General features: G+C 37.6%; 1 protein-coding gene across 1 annotated transcript; it reads right to left on the bottom strand.

The window, feature by feature from the left end:
• Window positions 1-4,784: 4,784 nt before the first annotated feature.
• Window positions 4,785-17,679, bottom strand: LOC150059759 (amine sulfotransferase-like). Its single transcript, XM_090338242.1, has 6 exons — window positions 17,538-17,679; window positions 13,977-14,185; window positions 12,069-12,195; window positions 10,609-10,703; window positions 7,339-7,525; window positions 4,785-4,907 (listed from the first exon to the last, which is right to left on the bottom strand). The coding sequence occupies exons 1-6, from the start codon at window positions 17,677-17,679 to the stop codon at window positions 4,789-4,791; spliced, it is 879 nt and encodes a 292-aa protein (XP_090194368.1). The 3' UTR covers window positions 4,785-4,788.
• Window positions 17,680-19,518: the final 1,839 nt, after the last annotated feature.

The raw sequence follows: 19,518 nt of genomic DNA, 5'->3' as shown, positions 1-19,518 counted from the left end.
AGGAATGAAGGAAGGAAAGAAAAATTCACAAGAGACTACCACAATCATAAGCTTTCACAAGAGCTACTGCAACTTTATATAGTAGAATATATCTCTAGCATCTGGGTTTTTTTTTAATTTTTTAATTTTTTAATTTTTTATTGGGGTAATGTATAGAGGGATCACAGTGACATCTGCCAGATAATAGGTGCATTACTTCTCACACATTAATAGCCCTTCTCATGGTTTTTTGTCCTCATTTCCTTCCCCCCTGCCCTCCCAATCATCTTGTTTTCCCCACTTCCTTTCCTATTTCAAATAAACAAATAATCATATATACAATATACCAGGTAACAAAGTCAGATATAATAACAATATGAAATTAACCAAAGGGCAACAAAAGGGAAGAAAAATAACATAGTACCTTAAGATCAACAATCACACAAGATAAACCTCTTGTTTCCATATCCTAGAGATCCTTTCATTTAGCCTCACCTATATGACCTTATGTACCTAGGTTTTGAGCTACTGTAATCCTCTGCTAGAAGAGTCCTATGTTCCTTTGGGTCTAGCTTACTTAATATGATTTTTTCCAAGTCTTTCCATTTCCTTACAAATGGGGTGCTGCCATTCTTTCTGATGGCAGCATAGAATTCCATTTTGTATAAGTACCACAACTTCTTGATCCAGTCATCTACTGAGGGGCATCTGGGTTGGTTCCATATCTTTGCTATGGTAAGTAGTACTGCAATGAGCATCATTGCAGTGCTAGTGGCTTTAGCTGTCCGTGTTTCTGGATGTTTGGGTAAATGCCAGGGAGTGGAATTGCTAGGTCATAGGGGAGCTCTATGTTTAGTCTTTTGAGGAATCACCATACTGCTTTTGTTAGTGGTTGAACGAGTTTGCACTCCCACCACCAGTGTAATAGTGTTCCTTCCTGGCCACATCCCCACCAGCATCTGTTGCTATTACATTTCTTGATCCTGGTCATTCTAACTGGAGTGAGGTGGAATCTCAAAGTTGTTTTATAGCCATAGATGTTGGGCATTTCCTCATGTGTCTATAGGCCATTTTTATTTCTTCTTCAGAGAAGTCTCTTTAAGTCTTTAGTCCATCTTTTAATGGGATGGTTGTTTCTTTGAAGATTTGTTTTGGAGAGATTCAATTTTTTAGCTGTAGATACGAGGTCTTTGTCTGTTAGCAGCTGTTTTTTAAGCACAGATAGATGTACCCATTTTGTTTTTACCTCATCGACAAGTATTATTTTAAAATGTCCTACATAATGTTCTTCATTTCACCTGTGATTTTTTTTCCCTGTTACTGGGGTGTTGAACCCAGAACCTTGCATTTTCTAGGCAGGTACTCTACCAGTTGAACAACACCCTCAAGCCCTTTATGCTTCAGTTACTTTTCAAGTAGGGTCTTATGTTCATGTACCAGCTTGCCTGGGTTGTGATACTCTTAGCACAGCTATGATGACAGCTGTGCATCAAATATGTTTCACTATGCCCAGATTTGATTGATTGAGATACTTCTCTACAGAACTGCTTAGCTGTTCTTGTCTTCGTCATCGGTGGTAATAGTGGTAGTGGTTCTCTGAAACTTTTTATTTGAGCTTGCCTGGAGCCTTAATCATTCTAATTTCCGCCACATTACTTGATAGAATTACAGGTATGAACTCACACATCCAACCAATTTCATCTTTTAAACTTTCCTCTTGCCTCAACTTGAAATATGCACATAGTCTATTATGGGATTTGTTCATTCTAAGTAAAAAAAGTAATATATTGATAAATTCTTATTTCACGTCTTGTGATAGTCTGGAAAATGGAGGTGATAAAATTTATAATATGTTGGATCCCCCAAATAAGGTATTTTATTTGTATGCATGTGCATGTGTATGTGTGTGTGTAAGAGGCAGACAGAGACACATAGAGCTACATACAGAGAGAGACAGAGACAGAGAGAGACTGAGAGAATGTATGTGTCTCTGGAGTTTGATCTCAAAGCCTGGGTGCTGTCCCTGAGCTTATTTGCTCAAGGATGGCACTCTACCACTTGAACAACAGCTGTTTCTGGCTTTTTGCTGCTTAGAGATAAGAATTTCCAGAATTTTTGTCTTGACTGGCTTTAAGAAGAGATGAAAACTAGTCCTATGAAATTGATCAATTAGAGGACTTCCCCAAGGCAGTAGAAAATCATCTGTAATTGTGTACATTAGAATTAACCCAATCTTAGTAAATGTATTTGTGGATTCTGTTATTAAATTTTGCTTTTTCAACTAAATCTTAGGCTCAGATATATTTTTCTTTATTCTGTGTATAAATTGGGAAGTTGGAAAATTTCCATTGAAGCTGATGAAATCTATTTTGAAGATGCTGGGTTAATTCTTTTTGTGTGTGTGTGGGGGGGGGGGGCGGGGTTATGGGGCTGGAACTTGGCCTAAATGCTGTCAAGGCTATGGCTCTACTCCTGAGCCAAGCCCCATTTCCCGTTTTGTGGAGGTAATTGGAGACAAGAGTCTCAGGTCCTTTTGTGCTTGGGCTGGCTTTGAACCGTGATCCTCAGATCTCAGCTTCCTGAGAAGTTAGGATTATAGGCATGAGCCCCCTCGCTCAGCCCCAGGATTCTTTTGATAGGTACTGACTAGACTAGAAATCTTAATCCATGGCCTCTTTTCTGATTATTATTTTAGGCTCCTTGGTCTGAAAATCCCTTACTTCTCTCTCTCTTTCCTGAGTGATAATTGCTCCCTTACTATCTGAGCTGAAAAGCATTCTCTTTATCACCTTTAGTCCTTTCTAATCCCTGCAATGGATCTTCCTTCCAGGAGCTTCACTTTCACCTGAAACCCCTCTTCTCAAACCACTACTGGAATTAAAATCAGCCTCCTGGAGCTGCTTGATTCACATTCCCTAGCCCCATTGTTTCCTCATTTGAATACCATAATTTACTTTTTTATTTTAATATACATGATTTATGGGCTTTGATGAGTATCTCTCAAATGGCCACATGTCAAAGGCTTGTTACCCAACTTTTTCTTTCATATTTAAAAAGTTTGGCCTATAGTAGGAAATAAGATGGTTGTAGGCATGGTCAAGAAGAGAGGATTGGAACCTTGGATCCTTTCCTTTTCCTCTCTCACTACTTCTGACTTCCATGAGATGACGTGTTTTCCTCCTCCACACACTTCCAATCACAATGTTCTGAATTACGACTGGGCCAAAAGCCAGGGGAGTAACTGATCACAGAAATCTTCTAAGTCATTAGCCAAAACAACTTATAAAAATTGATTTCCTCAGGCTTTTTGGTACAGAAATTAAAAGCTGATAAATAATTTCACCAGAATTTGACTACTACTATGAATAATACCAATGTCAAATATTTATCTAAATTTGCTAAGCTTTCTTTTTGGCCAGTCCTGCGGATTAAACTCAGGCCTAGGCACTGTCTTTAAGCTTTCCCAAGGCTAGCACTCTTCTATTTGAGTCACAGCACCACTTTCAGCCTTTTCTCAGTATGTGGTACTAAGGAAGCAAACCCAGAGCTTCATGCATGGAAGACAAGCATTCTACCACTAGATCACATGCCTGGACTTTGCTAAACCTTTTAAAGTTTCTCCCACTGTATTTTACTGCAATCATTTTCCTTTTTGAGCATGATCAACAAATTCACCCACTTTTTCCAATTTTGACATGACTTTACATCACTTTTTGATGATGAATATTAAATGTAGAAATACTAAATTTAACCTGAATATGATAGAAGTATAGTACAAGAATTATAAGTCTGTAATTGTAGCAATTTGTAAAGTGGAGATCAGAGGATCTTTGATTGAAGTTAGATCTGGCAGAACTATCTGAAAGACCAGGGACTTAGGGGTGAGTAGCTATTATTTCAGGCATAGGAGAAGTAAGTACAATGCCTGGGTTGGTAACATCCACCTGTAGTCTCTAGCAATATAGGGAACCACAAGCTAGATGATTACAGCCCAGGCTGGCCTAGGCATAAAATGAGACTCCAAAAATAACTCATGTAGCAAAGAACTGGAGATGTGGCCCAAGTAATAGAGTGCCTGCACAAGTGACAGACTGCTTGCTCTGTAAAATGGGAAGGCTCTGAGTTCAATCCTCTCATTATCAAATAAGGAATTAAAAACTCCATAAATGAATGTTGCACATATGTAGTGAGTTTATATTATGGAAATAAATAAATTTATGTCAACTAGTTAATCACTAAACCATAGTATTCACTAATTCCTCTTTTATCACTTGATCTTCAGTGTGAATTACTACATGATTATAAAGAAACATAGTACCACATTATAACCTTCATATTATTTTAATTCTAAGAATCAAATTTAATCATCAAAATTAAAAGAATTTTAATGTTTGGTTGATCCTAAATTCAATTACAGGTACAGAAAACCTGTACAGTAAAATATGCTCATCTACCAGTTATGTTCTATGTATTACATTGGGTCATTTTTTTTTTTGCCAGTCCTGGGCTTGAGCTCAGGGCCTGAGCACTGTCCTTGGACTTTCTCAAGGCTAGAGCTCTACCACTTGAGCCTCAGCACCACTTCCGGCTTTTTTTTTTCTATGTATGTGGTACCGAGGAATCGAACCCTGGTCTTCATGCATGCACTTTAACCACTAGGCCAAACTCCCGGCCACATTGGGTCATTTTTGTTCAGGGTTCCAATGCTGCTTGTCTCCCAAATAAATTCAGCTTTTGAAATTTCAAAGCATTCAGTAATTTCATGGCAAGCAAAAGTTACTGACGTTATTCATTAAGATAGCAATTATACTACTCATTTAAATCCCAAATGAACTTCAAGGGAAAATCTTTCATGTTCTTCTGGAAAATCCTGTCAAATCTTTCATTCTGTTCCACAGTGAAATGACGTTTCCAGTCGCCGACCATGCCTAGCGGGATCCACACAAGGACAACACACAGGAGAGCAAGCAAAACTATAAGGTAAAGCGGCATCCAACCGTTTTAGCCCCTTCTCTAACCCAAGTTGAATTTATGTGTGGGTTTCCTTCCATAGGGTTTATTCTTTTACTTATAATAGAGGAATGAGTCAAAAAGACAGGAATTCAGTAATATCATAAATATATTCATAGTTCACATTCCCTTTTATTAACATTTCTTCAATTGCTCCCTTCCCAATTACCACCATTCTTTTGGAAGAAAAAAAATCCATAGGCTATATGGATATATTATTTACTGTATGTCAAGCATCAGGCTAACCAACCTCTATCAATATAACTCCTAACACATATTTATTGAATATATATTCTTACATCTTTATAGAATATATATTCTTAATTTCTGCATTGCAAAAAAAAAAGATATAAAGATACCCAACTAATGATGTGCAAGATCACATGGGGTGCCAGGTTTGTGATTGTAGCAGATTTACTTGACAAGATTTTCAAGCAATCATCACACCATTTTATAGTAAAATCAATAATTGGGCAACTTTAGCAGTCAGATAAGTTGTATCAACATTACTGTTGGCCTTTGAAACAGAGAGCAAACCATTAGGATGGATGTGATAATTGCTTTGCTTTTGTCTAATCATGGAATGTGAATATTAAATGGAGATTGACATTAAATGGCAATGGAAGAAAGAAAAACTTATAAAATTTCAAAGTCAAGGCTAATTGCCATACAATACCCAAATAATTATTTATAATCCTATACTTATCATAATAGTACATAGGTTATTAAAGAAGAAAATACAAATGAAACAAAGGATTTGTTGATTAGAATAGTATACTATTTAATTTAATTTAAATGAGAGCTGCATTATGGCTCAAGTGGCAGAGCAAGCACAAGGTCTTGAGTTAAAAACAAAACAAAACCATACAGCACCATTTTCCCCCAAATTTCAGAAATGTCCCTTAAGAAAATATTAATTAATGTAGTAAGAGCACAATAAAAGTCACTTCATGGACTGGGGGTTTGGCCCTGTGGTAGAGTGCTTGCCTAGCACACGAAGACCCAGGTTCAATTCCTTGGTACCACATACACAGAAAAAAACCAGAAGTGGTACTGTGACTCAAGTGGTAGAGCTCTAGCCTTGAGGAAAGCCCAAGGACAGAGCTCAAGCCCTGAGTTCAAGCCCCAGGACCGGCAAAAGTTCTTTTTTTAAAATAACTTTAAAAATAAATGAGGCTGGGCATGGTGGCTCATGCCTGTGATCCTAGCTACTCAAGAGGCTGAGATCTGAGGATCAAAGTTCAAAGCCAACCGGCACACAAAAGGACCCGAGACTCATCTCAAATTAACCTCTAGAAAACAGGAAGTGGGCTTGGGAGCGTAAGGTGGTAGCCTTGAGCTGAAGAGCACAGGGACAGGGGGCAGGCCAAGTTCAAGCCCAAAGACAAAAAGTAAAATAAAATAAAATAAAAAATGAACTGGGTACAGTGGCTCACACCTGTAATCTTAGCAACTAAGGAAGCTAAGATATGAGGATCAACATTCAAAGCCATTCCTGGAACAAAAGGACCTGAGACTCTTATATCCAATTAACCTCTAGAAAATTGGAAGCGGGGCTTGGCTCAAGGGTAGGGTGATAGCCTTGAGCTGAAGAGCTCAGGGACAGTGCTCAGGCCAAATTCAAGCGCCATGACCCACAAAAATAAATGAATGAATGAATGAATGAATGAATGAATGAATAAATAAATAAATAAATAAATAAATAAATAAATAAATAAAATGAATTCATGGCAGATAGGTTGAATTAGAAATCACTCTAGCCAGGCACCAGTAGCTCATGCCTGTAATCCTAGCAAGCTATTTAGGGAGTTGAGATTCAGAGGATCTCAGTTTGAAGCTAGCCTAGAAAGGAAAATGTGAGAGACTTTAGTTAGCCAGCAAAAGTCCATAGAGGTGTTGTGAGCAAGGGAAGTGTTAGAGGATACAGTATGTGTGTGTGTGTGTGTGTGTGTGTGTGTGTGTGAGACACAGAGAGAGAGAGAGAGAGAGAGAGAGAGAGAGAGAGAGAGAGAGAGAGAGAGAGAGAGAGAACTTACCACTGAGAATAATCTAGAACAGCTGGGAAAGAGGGAAAGCAAAAGTAAGAGAGCTTAACTCCTAGAAAAATCTAGAATAAATAAAGGAAAACAAGAATTTAAATATTTCTGGTCTAATATATCTACTGATGTCAGATAAGACTACTTTAAAATAATAAAGAGTTGAGTCATGTCATCTACAGTAATAATTTTACTTATAAAGCAACTAACTTATCACTTATATATTAAAACACAGATAAGATAAATATATTAGAAATATAATTATTTTACCTAGAGTCTAGGGACTGAAGTAAACAAACTGCATGAACCTCACCTTTGCGCAAAAATTGTCCATCAGTGTTTCGTGCCCCAACGTCCTCATTCACAATGGTAAGATAATTTGCTCGTGCATCAGACTTCATATTCTGAAATGTAGCCTGCCTCACCACAGCATCCACATCTTCTTCACTCAGAGATTTCTCCAAAAAGTTGCTGATTTTCAACACTGAACTTCTGAGGTCCTGAAATGAGTGAAAGGCATGAGAAGTTTTCAGTATATGAAAGTTGTATGAATGGATCAAAGACCTTGAGGCAAAAGCAGATAACCTGAAAACTTTACAGAAAGGAATAGGAGATACACTAGATCTCCTTGGCACAGGTTGAAACTTTCTTAATAAAGACCCAGAAATACAACAAATTAAAGAAATTTTGGATAAATGGGACTGCATTAAACTGCAGAGCTTCTGACATAGCAAGTTAAATAGAAAGACCATAGAGTGGGAGAAGATCTTCACTAATCATACAACAGACAAAGGCCTCGTACCTAAAATAATCTACAGCTCAAAAATTGAATCTCTCAAAAACAAATCCTGAAAGAAACAACCATCTGATTAAAAGGTGGGCAAAGGCTTAAACAGAGACTTCTCTGAAGAGGAAGTAAGAATAACCTATAGACATGAAGAAATGCTCAACATCTCTGACCATAAAAGAAATGCAAATCAAAACAACTCTGAGATTCCAACTCACTCCAGTTAGAATGGCCAGGATCAAGAAATCTAATAACAACAGATGCTGTCAGGGATGTGGCCAGGAGGGATCACTACTGCACTGTTGGTGAGAGTGTAAACTTGTTCAACCACTATGGAAAGCAATATGGTGATTCCTCAAAAGATTAAACATAGCGCTCTCCTATGACCCAGCAATTCCACTCCTTGGCATTTACCCAAACATCTAGAAGCAAGGGCATACTAAACTTACTAGCACAACAATGTTCACTGCAGCATTACTTATCATAGCTAAGATATGGAACCAACCCAGATGCCACTCTATAGATGAATGGATCAAGAAGATATGGTATTATACTCAATGGAATTCTGTACTGCCATCAGAAAGAATGGCATTGCCCCATTCGTAAAGAAATGGAAAGACTTGGAAAAAGTCATATTAAGTGATGTAAGCCAGACCCAAAGGAACATAGGCTCAGTGGTTTTCCCTCATTTTTAATAATTAGTACACATCTAGGACTCTCCTAGCAAAGGATTACAATAGCGCAAAAGCTATGTACATATGGTCATTTAGGATGAGACTAAACAAAATGAACTCTAGGATATGGAAACGAGAGGTTTATCTTTGTGATTGTTGTTCTTAATGTACCATGTGCAGTTATTTCTTTTCTTTTTTCTCCTTATGGTTAATCTCATGTAGTTTAAAAAAAATTCTCATGACTAAGTTTTTGCCAATTAGCCCCTAAAAATAAAAAGGCATAAGAATTACAGTGAAGCATGAAGCATGGTGTGACCAAGAAAGACATAGAACGCAAGTTGGCTCAGGATATGAAATGAATCCAAACAAAATGGAGAGAAAACTAACTTTATTATCTCCATTTCTATAAAAAAAATCTAATGAAGTTTGGTATCTTTCTACAGCAAGAAAGAAGGTGGGGAAGGAGGGAAGGAGGGAGAAAGGAATCTCACCCAACAAAGTAGTACTCAAAAGAAATAAAAACAACAACAACAAAAGGGTCTGAGAGCATATCCTAGTGATAGAGTGCTCACCTAGCATGCTCAAAACCCTGGGTTTGATTCCTTGGTACCACATACATATTAAAAAAAAAAAGCTGGAAATGGTGCTGTGGCTCAAGTGGTAGAGTGCTAGCCTATAGAAAGCCCAAGGACAGTGCGCAGGCCCTGAGTTCAAGCTCCAGGACTGGCAAAAAAAGAAAGAAGGAAAGAAAATAATAGAAGAAAAAGAAAAAGGTCATTCCTGGAGAATTATTAGGGAATGCTTTCAAAATTTATATTCCAATAAATTACAACATCTAGAAAAAAATGGATGAATTTGCAGATGCGCTTTGTCAAAACTGAATCAAGGCAATATAAACCAGATGAAAAAACATATATTGGAAAAATTACATTGAAGTAGTGCTGAAGAGTCTTCCAGAAATAAGATTCAGATTCACTTCTGAATTCCAATTGAACTTTAAAGATCAAGCATCAGTATTCTTCAAACTATTATATGAAATGGAAGCAGAGAGAAAATTATTAAATTAATTCTATTGAGCTAGTTTTACACTAAACCCAAGTGGTTAAGGGCAAGAAAAAAAAAGGTAAAAAAAATAGAAAAGAAAATTGGAGAGCAATTTATTTGATTAACACAGACACAAGCATTCTCATAAAATACTTTCAAAGAGGGGAGGGTGGGGCCAAGAAAAGAGGGAGAAAGGAAGGAGAAAAACAAGAATTCATTGTATATACTATAGAACTGAGAAAATTAAGGGGAAGGTTGGCTTGAAGGGAGTGAAGATGTTGAAGGGATGCGACAGATCAAAATTCATTGTATACATAAACTACACTGTTAAATGGCAAAAAAATCAATACACAACCTAAACATTAAGGAAAGGAGAGGAGTGAGTTGTAAGGGGTAGATGAGAATGTTGAAAACGGCAAGATAGATCAAGACACATTGTATTTATGAACTGCTTTGTTGAATGGCAACTCCTCTGTACAACTACTTACAGATAGTAAAAAAAAAATCATACATAATTACCAAGTTGGTTTAATTTAAGAAATGCAAGGATGATTTCAACACATGCAAATCAAAAAATTAATACAGAAGATAAACAAAATCAAGTATGAAAAATCACACCATCATCTCAATAGAAGCAGGAAAATCTTTTGTCAAAAGTCATCTAACTGAGCGCAGTGGCTCATGCCTGTGATTCTGGCTACTCAGGAGGCTGAGATCTGAGGGACAAGGTTCAAAGACAGCTAGGGCACAAAAGACCATAAGACTCATATCCAATTACTCACTAGGAAACTGAAAGTGGGGCTGTGGCTCCAGGGGTAGCCACAGATTTTGTTTGTAGTACAAACAAATCTACAGATCTAATGCAATCCTCATCAAAATTCTAAATTTATTCATTGTAAATATAGAAAACGGAATCCAAAAAATTCATGTAGAAACACCATGGTGTGAAACAGCCCTGGGAAAATGTGAGATATCTGAAAAATAACTATAGCATAAAAAAGTCTGGGGCTAGAAAGAAGACTAAAAAGCAAAGAGGCAAAAAGGAAATAATTCAAGATGTATTACCCTTTCAACCTACCTTCTTCATTTCTTCATAACTCAGGAACAGAATATTGAAGTCATGTCTATGTTCAAACCAGCCTTTAATGTGATCAAACCACCGGCTTCCTACCACTGAAGGGAAAGTTTAATGAGGGGCAAGGTCAAGGTGTGGCATTAATCGAGAAACAAATTGTATGATTTCTTTCCTGATTTACAATTGGCAGAAATCAAAAGAAAGACTCCACCACTAGAGATACATATGTCTCTCTCAAGGCAATCATGTGATTTTCATGTAAATCTGCCTCTCCAAACTTTATGCAAGCAAGAAAGCACCCACAGTTAAGAGACCCACAGATTTAAGTTAGAAGATGTCTTTAAGATAAGTCTCTTCAAGGCTCCACATCTCTGGTCATAAAAGAAATGCAAATCAAAACAACTCTGAGATTCCACCTCACTCCAATTAGAATGGCCAGGATCAAGAAATCTAATAGCTTGTCATAATCAGTAGAAACCTTGGGCTCTACTAGCAGAGATCTGCAATAGAGCAAAACCTTGATACATAAGGCCATATAGTATGAAGCTAATTGAAAGGACCTCCAGGATATTGAAACAAAAGCCATATAACGAATGACTGTTGTCCTTAATGTACTATGTTATCTCTCATCTCCTTTGCTGTCCCTTGGGTATCTCATATTGTTACAGTATCTCACTTTGTTATCTGATATATTGAATTTATTTGTATTTGGTTATTTGAAATTTGATAGGGAAGGGGGGAAAACCAAGAGGGGGGGAGGAAGGGTAATGGGTACCAAGGCATGTGAAAGGATATCAATGTATGTGAATTAATATACCTTCTATCTGGCAAATATCATGTAACCCTTTTATTAATTACAATAAAAAAGAAAAGAAAAAAATAAATAAAATTAAAATTAAAAAAAAAGAAATCTAATAGCAACAGTTGCTGGTGGGGATGTGGCCAGGAGGGATCATTACTACACTGTTGGTGGGAGTGCAAACTCATTCAACCACTATGGAAAGCAGTATGTCAGTGCCTCAAAAGACTAAACATAGAGCTCCCCTATGACCCAGCAATTCCACTCCCTGGCATTTATCCAATCGTCCAGAAACAAGGACATACTAAATCCACTAGCACAATGATGTTCATTGCAGTACTATTTACCATAGCAAAGATATGGAACCAACCCAGATGCCACTCAATAGATGATTGGATCATGAAGATATGGTATTTATACACAATGGAATTCTATGCTGCCATCAGAAAGAATGGCATCACCCCATTTGTAAGGAAATGGAAAGACTTGGAAACAATCATATTAACTGAAGTAAGCCACCATGCCTGACTATGTACATTTTCTGATGATGGCTTGTTTTTACATCATTATGAAATGAGCTCCCTAAGGGGGAAAATGTGAATAAGTGGTAGCCTTACAGAGTTTCTTTGTTAACATTTCTCTAGGTAAACAGACTCATAGTTACCTTCTCCATCTAGAAACATTTCCATATATTGTTCTATGGTATCTGCAGGTTCTAATACAGACGTCCAGTTTGAAAAATGAAAAAATGAGACCAAAACATCTTTAGGATTTCTATAGACATAAAGCATCTGAAAGATAAATTACAAAATAATTCTTGGTTATTTTTACAGTATCTTTAGTTAACTAACATTTTAATACAAATATCAATCATCATTATTTTCATCCATTCATGAAAATTTAGGTAGTTTAAAACTTTTTCTTTTTACTGTTACAAACACTGTTGAAATGAATGCTTTTACCTCCTACACTCTTTCCTACAGTGTAGGGCATATTTGTAAAAATATATATATTACTTTCAGTGTTGATAAATATTGAAAGTTAGTTTCCATAGACGTTGCACCCTTGCAGTCATGAGTATTCTGTGATATGTGATATTTTCTGTAGCCGTAGTAATAATGGAGATGGTGAAACATGAATCTACTTAAGTAGGTAGATACAAATAATGATCTATATAGACTAAAAAAAAAGGAAAAGTTGCACACTTAAAAAAATACTTTTCAGCAAGTGCCAATGGCTCATGCCTGTAATCTTAGCTACTCTGGAGACTGAGATTTGAGGACCATGGTTCAAAGTTAGCTTGGGCCAGAAAGTCAGTGGGACTTTTATCTCTTATAAACCATCAAAAGGCAAGAAATGGATCTGTGGCTCCAGTGGTAGAAACCCATCTTTGAGTGAAAAAGATAAGAGACAGTGCCCAGTCCCTGAGTTCAAGCCCCAGTATTGGCACACACACAGAAAGTCTTTTAAAATTGGATTAAGGAGTTGCAAATGTAGCTTCATGGTAGTTTGTTCATGTAGCTTGCACATAGGCCCTAGGTTTGTGCCCTAATATTGCAAGACAAAGCAGAAATAAAATTTAGATTACATATAATAAATTTCTGAAAAATAAAAAAACATTTTTTTTGACAATCCTGGGCTTGAGCTCAGAACCTAAGCACTGTCCTTGGACTTTCTCAAGGCTAGGGCTCTATTACTTGAGCCTCAGCACCATTTCTGGCTTTTTTCTATGTATGTGGTACCGAGGAGGAATCAAACCCAGGTCTTTGTGCGTGCTAGGCAAGCACTCCACCACTAGGCCAAACTCCCAGCCCCACAAATATTTTTTTATAAGCTGGTGGCTGAAGCTTGTAATCAGGAATAGTTCAAGGCCAGCTGTGCTACCTAGTAAAACATTGTCTCAAAATTAAATGAATTATGTATGTATAATAAATTTTGAAACTAAGTTTAAATATATTGTAAGGTTATACAAATTTGCAATATTGCATCAGGTGTTAGCTATTGTGCAAATACATTTTTCAGAAGGTGAGACAGGAAGATTGCCTGGGCAAAATTAGGGAGACCTTATCTCAGAAAAAAAGACTATATTGACAAATACTTGCAAGTTTGGCATGCAAAGCTACTAGTTAAAGCCGGGCATGGTGATTCACACCTGTAATCCTAGGTACTCAGGAGGCTGAGATCTGAGGACCAAGGTTCAAAGCCAGCCAGGGCACAAAAGAACCTGAGACTCTTATCTCCAATTAACCTCTAGAAAATGGGAAGTGGGGCTTGGCTCAAGGGAAGGGTGGTTAGCCTTGAGCTGAAGAGCTCAGGGACAGTGTCCAGGCCCAGTGCAAGCCCCATGACCCCCCCCAACAAAAACCTCATCTGCTGCTGGCTCCAGCATAAATGTATAAATACATACTTCTCAGAAATACAAGTACACCATAAAATTGAACATCCTAATTTTAGGAGAATCATGCAAATGTGCCTGGAGACCATGACAAAAATGTTCATAGCAATGTGTGTTATAATACCAAAATACAACACTGAAAGAAGGCATTTCATCTGTGTAAACTCCATGACATACCTTAACTTTTTTGCTCTTCAAACCTCTGGGTACTAAATAATATGGAAGGTGGGAGGAGAAGAGACGAGGTGATGGTCTATTGGCATAGTCTATTTGATAAAGATTGTATTCAAAGAAAGGGACTTTATCAATTGTTTTTGTGTTTTCTGTCCCATTGCGATACTTCTCAAAAAATATCAAGCTGAGTATCTGTTGAGTCCATATGGTACCTGAAAAATCAATGACCCTATTTTCAGTGATCAAGTAGTTTTTTTAATAATAAATGTCAACAGGTCATTCATCTTAACTTCATGTTCTCTTTTAACAACCCCAAGGATGCTCATTTATTTGTTTAATTTGGTCATGTGAATCTAGTAGTAAATTAGTAAAGATAACAGTAGGAACTCTTGGCCGGGCATGGTGGCTCACTCTTGTAATCCTAGCAACTCAGGAGGCTGAGATCCAAGGATCAAGGTTCAAAGCCAGCATGGGCACAAAAGGACCTGAGATTCTTACCTCCAATTAATCACTAGAGAATAGGAAGTGGGGTGTGGCTCAAGGGTAGGACAGCCTTGAGCTGAAGAGCTCAGGGCTAGTGCCCAGGTCGAGTTCAAGCTCCATGACCCACCAAAAAAAAAAAAAGAAGTAGGAACTCTTAAGTCCTTTCATCTAGAGAATTGTGATTGCTCTCATCTCTGAACTGTGATTATTCAGATTAATTGTGTAGGACCTTGCCTGTGTTTCTTATGCGCCATATAAGGTCATTTTGTAATTTTAATTTTTGACTGACATACAATAGTTGTATAATGAATACAGTGTATATATATTTTTTTTGGGGGGGGGTGGGTGTGGGCCTGGGCGCTGTCCCTGAGCTCTTCAGCTCAAGGCTACCACCCTTGAGCCACAGACCCACTTCCCATTTTCTAGTGATTAATTGGAGGTAAGGGTCTCCTGGTCTCTAGTGTCCAGGCTGGCTTTGAACCATGATCCTCAGACCTCAGCCTCTTGAGTAGCTAGGATTATTGGTGGGAGCCACAACACCCAGCTGTATTTTTCTTTCCTTTCTTTTTTTTTTTTTTTAAAAAATCACACATGCACACAGTGTGAACTGATCACGTCAGAGCAAGTAGCATTTTCCTGCTATTCTATGTTTGGAGCCTCAAGCTCATTTCTTGATAAACTATACAGTTGTTTAGTGAGTCCCTTTTTACTGTCCTTTGGACTATCTCGGTCACCTTTTTAAGACTGCTTTCCTTTTGGGGGGGAGGGGAGGGGGAAGGGTTATGGAACTTGAAACTCTGGCCTGGGCGCTGTCCCTGAGCTCTTCAGCTCAAGGCTACTGCCCCACGCATGAGCCTCAGCCCCACTTCCCATTTTCTAGAGATTAATTGGAGATAAGAGTCTCCAGGCTTTGTATGGAAAACCTCAGATAAGTCTGCTTTCATAAAAGCTTTTTAGAAGTATAGACAAATTAATTAGAGAATGCTTGCTTTCTTTCCCTTTTCTGGCTTCCCACCATTCAAAATCTCCTCCTTATGGAATGGTTTTGTGACATTTTCATAGGGATTTACCATAACACACATTATTATGTGAAAAATGAAAGGCAAACATTTCAATGTTCTTATTGAGATTTAGTTTTTCAATCAGTTCTATGAAGATCAGGGGTTTAGGGAAAAAATGGGAGATTTGTGTAAATCTTCAAATTATTTTTATTTGCACTGGACCCACAGGTGTCCAATGAAATGGAATTACTTAGGGCCTTATTTCTTAATGCTTATTTCAAAATGTGTTAAGAGTGGTTATATGGACTTGAACATATAACTTCTATTACTCCAAGGAAGACAAAACAATGTATCATATGAACTGGAGCTCGCAAGCCTGAAAGTTCTGGTTATATAATGTATCCCAGAGCTGGTAGCCATGAAAGGCTCATTACAAGCACGCACCACCCATCCAATCTTGACCGAGGGTCTCCCAGTGAACACCTGTGGCACTAGGTTATGTAGTTGCCACCTGAGTTGGATGATCATCTCCAGATTACTGGTTTGTGTGGTTCTTTTGCTGCTAAGTCTTATTATAGCTCAATGTCATGGACTTTGCCTGGCTGTCACAGATAATGTTGTAGAGTCTGGGAAGGTACACCAAAACCACAACTGAGGCCTAATTTCTACAAAATAGGCAATGACCTTACATACTGCTCTAATTATCTAGGCTTTGGTATGGTCATTTACTAGGTAAATACCATTTACTTCATACATTAGTATGTTCTAGCTCATCAGAATGCTCCTGCTTCTCCCCCTAAACGACAGGCAATCACGAAGATTAGTGTGAGATAACTCTCTAAAGGGAATCCCTGTAAATATCCCAGCTGCTGTTACTAGTGACAAAATCCTGTCTCTGACCCAAGAGTCTCTTGTCTTCTGCCAGCATCTATGAAGCCATAGCGCATTAGCATATATACAGGGCAAAATGTTCGACTTTAGGTTTCACATCTACAGTAAGAGGGAATGACCTCTTCAAAGTATCCTTGAAATTCTCCAAAATATTTACACATTTCAAAGATGAAAGGCAAAGCCGGTCTTGAAGTGAAGTAATGTATTTCAAAATGACTTTTATTTACTTTCATGAGCAAAACATGTTTGACTGCCCTTCTTGACTTAAGGTATCACCTCATAACTAAACGAGCAATTTTATGTGAAACCTCAACTACAGTTCTACTTCGTAGTCAGCTTCATCACTACAAAAACTCAGCTCCTTCTAAGAACCATGGTTGGGCACCATGGCACCACGATTCTTTCAAGTGCAGCCTCTGGAAGAACAGGATAACAGGTGTTTGCCACTGATTCCAGATATGGGGTGAGAATGGGGTCTTCTGATCTTTTGGGCTTGGACTGTTCTACACTGTGATCCTCTTGTCCTCACCTTCCCAAGTAGCTAAGATTACAACATGAGCCACAAGCATGAAGCTAGAAAATTAATATTTATGGGAGATAAAGCATCTTTAATGAATGAGGCATTGGTGAAATGATTTCTGCCTGTTCCAAATCTGTCCAACAGACTCAGCCAGTAGGTCAGCATTTACCAAGTCCGCCTTGTAGCTCAGTATCTGACTTTATATTTGTTATCAAAATTGATAACATGTGTGTCACAAAGGGCCTTGTATCAAAGACCTCGAGTTTTGTTTTAATTTTTCTCTGATTTGAAAAGATAGATTGAGCTACTGCTCATTTCTGGAAAAAGAGCACATTTCTATACAGGTATTACCAAAGAAAGGCAGTGACACAATGGCCTACTGCTACTGTGAGCCATCAGTGTTGATGGCTCACATCTGTAATTATAGGTAATGGGAAAACTGAGATCTGCAGGATTATGATTCAATCCGGGCAGGCAAGTCTACAAAATTCCCCTTTCCAAAACAACCAGCAAAAGGCTCGGAGTAAGCAAGGGCACCAAGTAAATGTGCCCTTCGTTCAAGCTGAGGACAAACAAACAAATAAACAAACAAACAAAAAAAAACCCAAAACCCAGAACCAACCAACCACTACCACCACCAACAAAAGATAACCCACTGTTTGCACTCACCAGACTTTGGATATGTAATCACAAAAATATCTTCATCTCTAATTTCAAAATCTTCCATATTTTCAAGGAACTCAATGTCAACTATAGAGCGTTCAAAATTATAGCCTCTATAGTTTAGTAAGTATTCATTTATATTTTCCATAATTATTCACCTGCAAGAAAGAACATCAAATTCTCAAGTTCTTTGGATTTTACAGTCACTTATTTAGCTAAGTGCTTGTGCTCAATATGTGACAAGCATCAGTTAAGTAGCTTCTGGGCATCAATATTTGCTATAATAAGCACATTACATATATTAAGTGATTTAAACTTCATAACAACCTGAATTGCTTATAAAAATTATTACTCAGGGCTGGGAGTTTGGCCTAGTGGTAGAGTGTTTGCTTAGCAAGCACGAAGGCCCAGGTTCAATTCCTCAGTATCACATACATAAAAAAAAGCTGGAAGTGGTGCTGTGGCTCAAGTGGTAGAGCTCTAGCTCTACTGGTTGCAAAATAGGTAGGTAATAATATGCAGAAGAATATGTTCTAGGAATATTTGATTTGGAACTGGTATATACTTCACTGTTTATTTTAAAGCAGTTTCTGTGCACACCAAGAAACTAAATGTGTTAAAAAGTTAAAAACTATGGATTTGTCTGAATAATATTTCAACAAACAACATTTACATTTTTGCCATGCAAGTATCCTGCTTGATAGAAGAAATCCATTGTTAGTCATTTGCAGAGACAACCAGTAGAAATCCCATTAGAGTCAATTGGGTAAAGCCTTTGTGGCCTGTGACTTGACTTGACTTGAAAGTTGTAATTAAGAACCTATTAAAGTTTTGCTCTTCAGAAACTGAAATCTATAAATCTTGAGTATTAACTACAAGGACTAGAACAGCAGGCCCCATGGCAATGACAATGACATTGTAATTTTCTCAAATGAAACCTTAAGAGAATTCTGTCCTTAAAGGGTAGTATCCATTCCAAATTGATAAATGCCTAAGTGAAAAATAAAGTTGAAGTGAAAAGCAAAGGCGAAGTGTGCATCACTTCCACGTGCCTCCTAATATCACACCAAAATCCACCAGGCATTTCAGAAACTCAATCTTGAGGAAGAGAAAATGTCAGGTACCCCTCTATCATTCTAAATGAAACTTTCCCCCTCTTGTGTCATTTTTTATGCTTTGTCATTGAACCGGTGTATTTGTTTTCTTATACTATCAGGAGAGAGAGAGAGAGAGAGAGAGAGAGAGAGAGAGAGAGAGAGAGAGAGAGAGAGAGAGAGAGAGAGAGAAGACATTTGTGACATAGAAACAAGGTAGTAAGAGCATCATGAAAGAGAATTCATGTAGGAGATTAATTGAAATCTCTGCTTTAAATATAAATATATATATATGGAAAAATGTTTAGGCAGGAAAACTGAAGCATCTCATTCTTTCAATGTGGTACAAAGAGAAGAAGGGAAAATAGTTAAACGAAGGGGAAATTCACACACGTGTTATGCAGAAGCGAGGCTGCAATTTGAAAGAGTCTTAGCCTGCCTTTTACTACTCACAGTTGCAGATCAGCTGATGAAGCAAAACCACCTCTGGTAAAATGTTAAGCATGACAGTGTTGCTGAGGAATAAATATTCTCCACAGAATTTGTTTTGACCAATGAGGAGTGTCCCAGGGAGTGACCTGATAGCTCAGCTTGGATAAATTAGACAAGAGTTTCTTAATGCTAATGCTTGAGAAAACATATCAATAATTACAGGAATTATAAAGATCTCATACATTTTGGATTTCCCTAGAGTAAACTGTGGAACAAAGGTCACATTTATTTAATTACAGCAATTATAAAACTAAGAACCAGATATGTTGAATAGCTACAAGTACAGTGTGATTTGGACAACTTCCCTAGATAGGATTGAACATAATAAGTAAATAGTTTTAGACTTGAGATTCAGGTCCATTCTTCAGGTCTGTTTTTGGACATGATGTCTTGCATATACA

The sequence above is a fragment of the Megascapheus bottae genome, chromosome 8 (genome assembly GCF_031878675.1).
Source record: "Megascapheus bottae isolate mThoBot1 chromosome 8, mThoBot2.hap1, whole genome shotgun sequence".
NCBI classification, from domain to species: domain Eukaryota; kingdom Metazoa; phylum Chordata; class Mammalia; order Rodentia; family Geomyidae; genus Megascapheus; species Megascapheus bottae.
Note: the sequence above shows the minus strand (reverse complement) of the source record. Positions and strands in the feature narration are given on the sequence as shown.

Coding starts and splice junctions, on each gene's coding strand:
- LOC150059759 (XM_090338242.1), bottom strand. CDS start 17,679: ATGGAAAATATAAATGAATACTTACTAAACTATAGAGGCTATAATTTT. Junction 10,704..12,068: donor AATGTTTCTAGATGGAGAAG/GTAACTATGAGT, acceptor CTTTCCCTTCAG/TGGTAGGAAGCCGGTGGTTT. Junction 7,526..10,608: donor GTTATGAAGAAATGAAGAAG/GTAGGTTGAAAG, acceptor CACTCATTTCAG/GACCTCAGAAGTTCAGTGTT.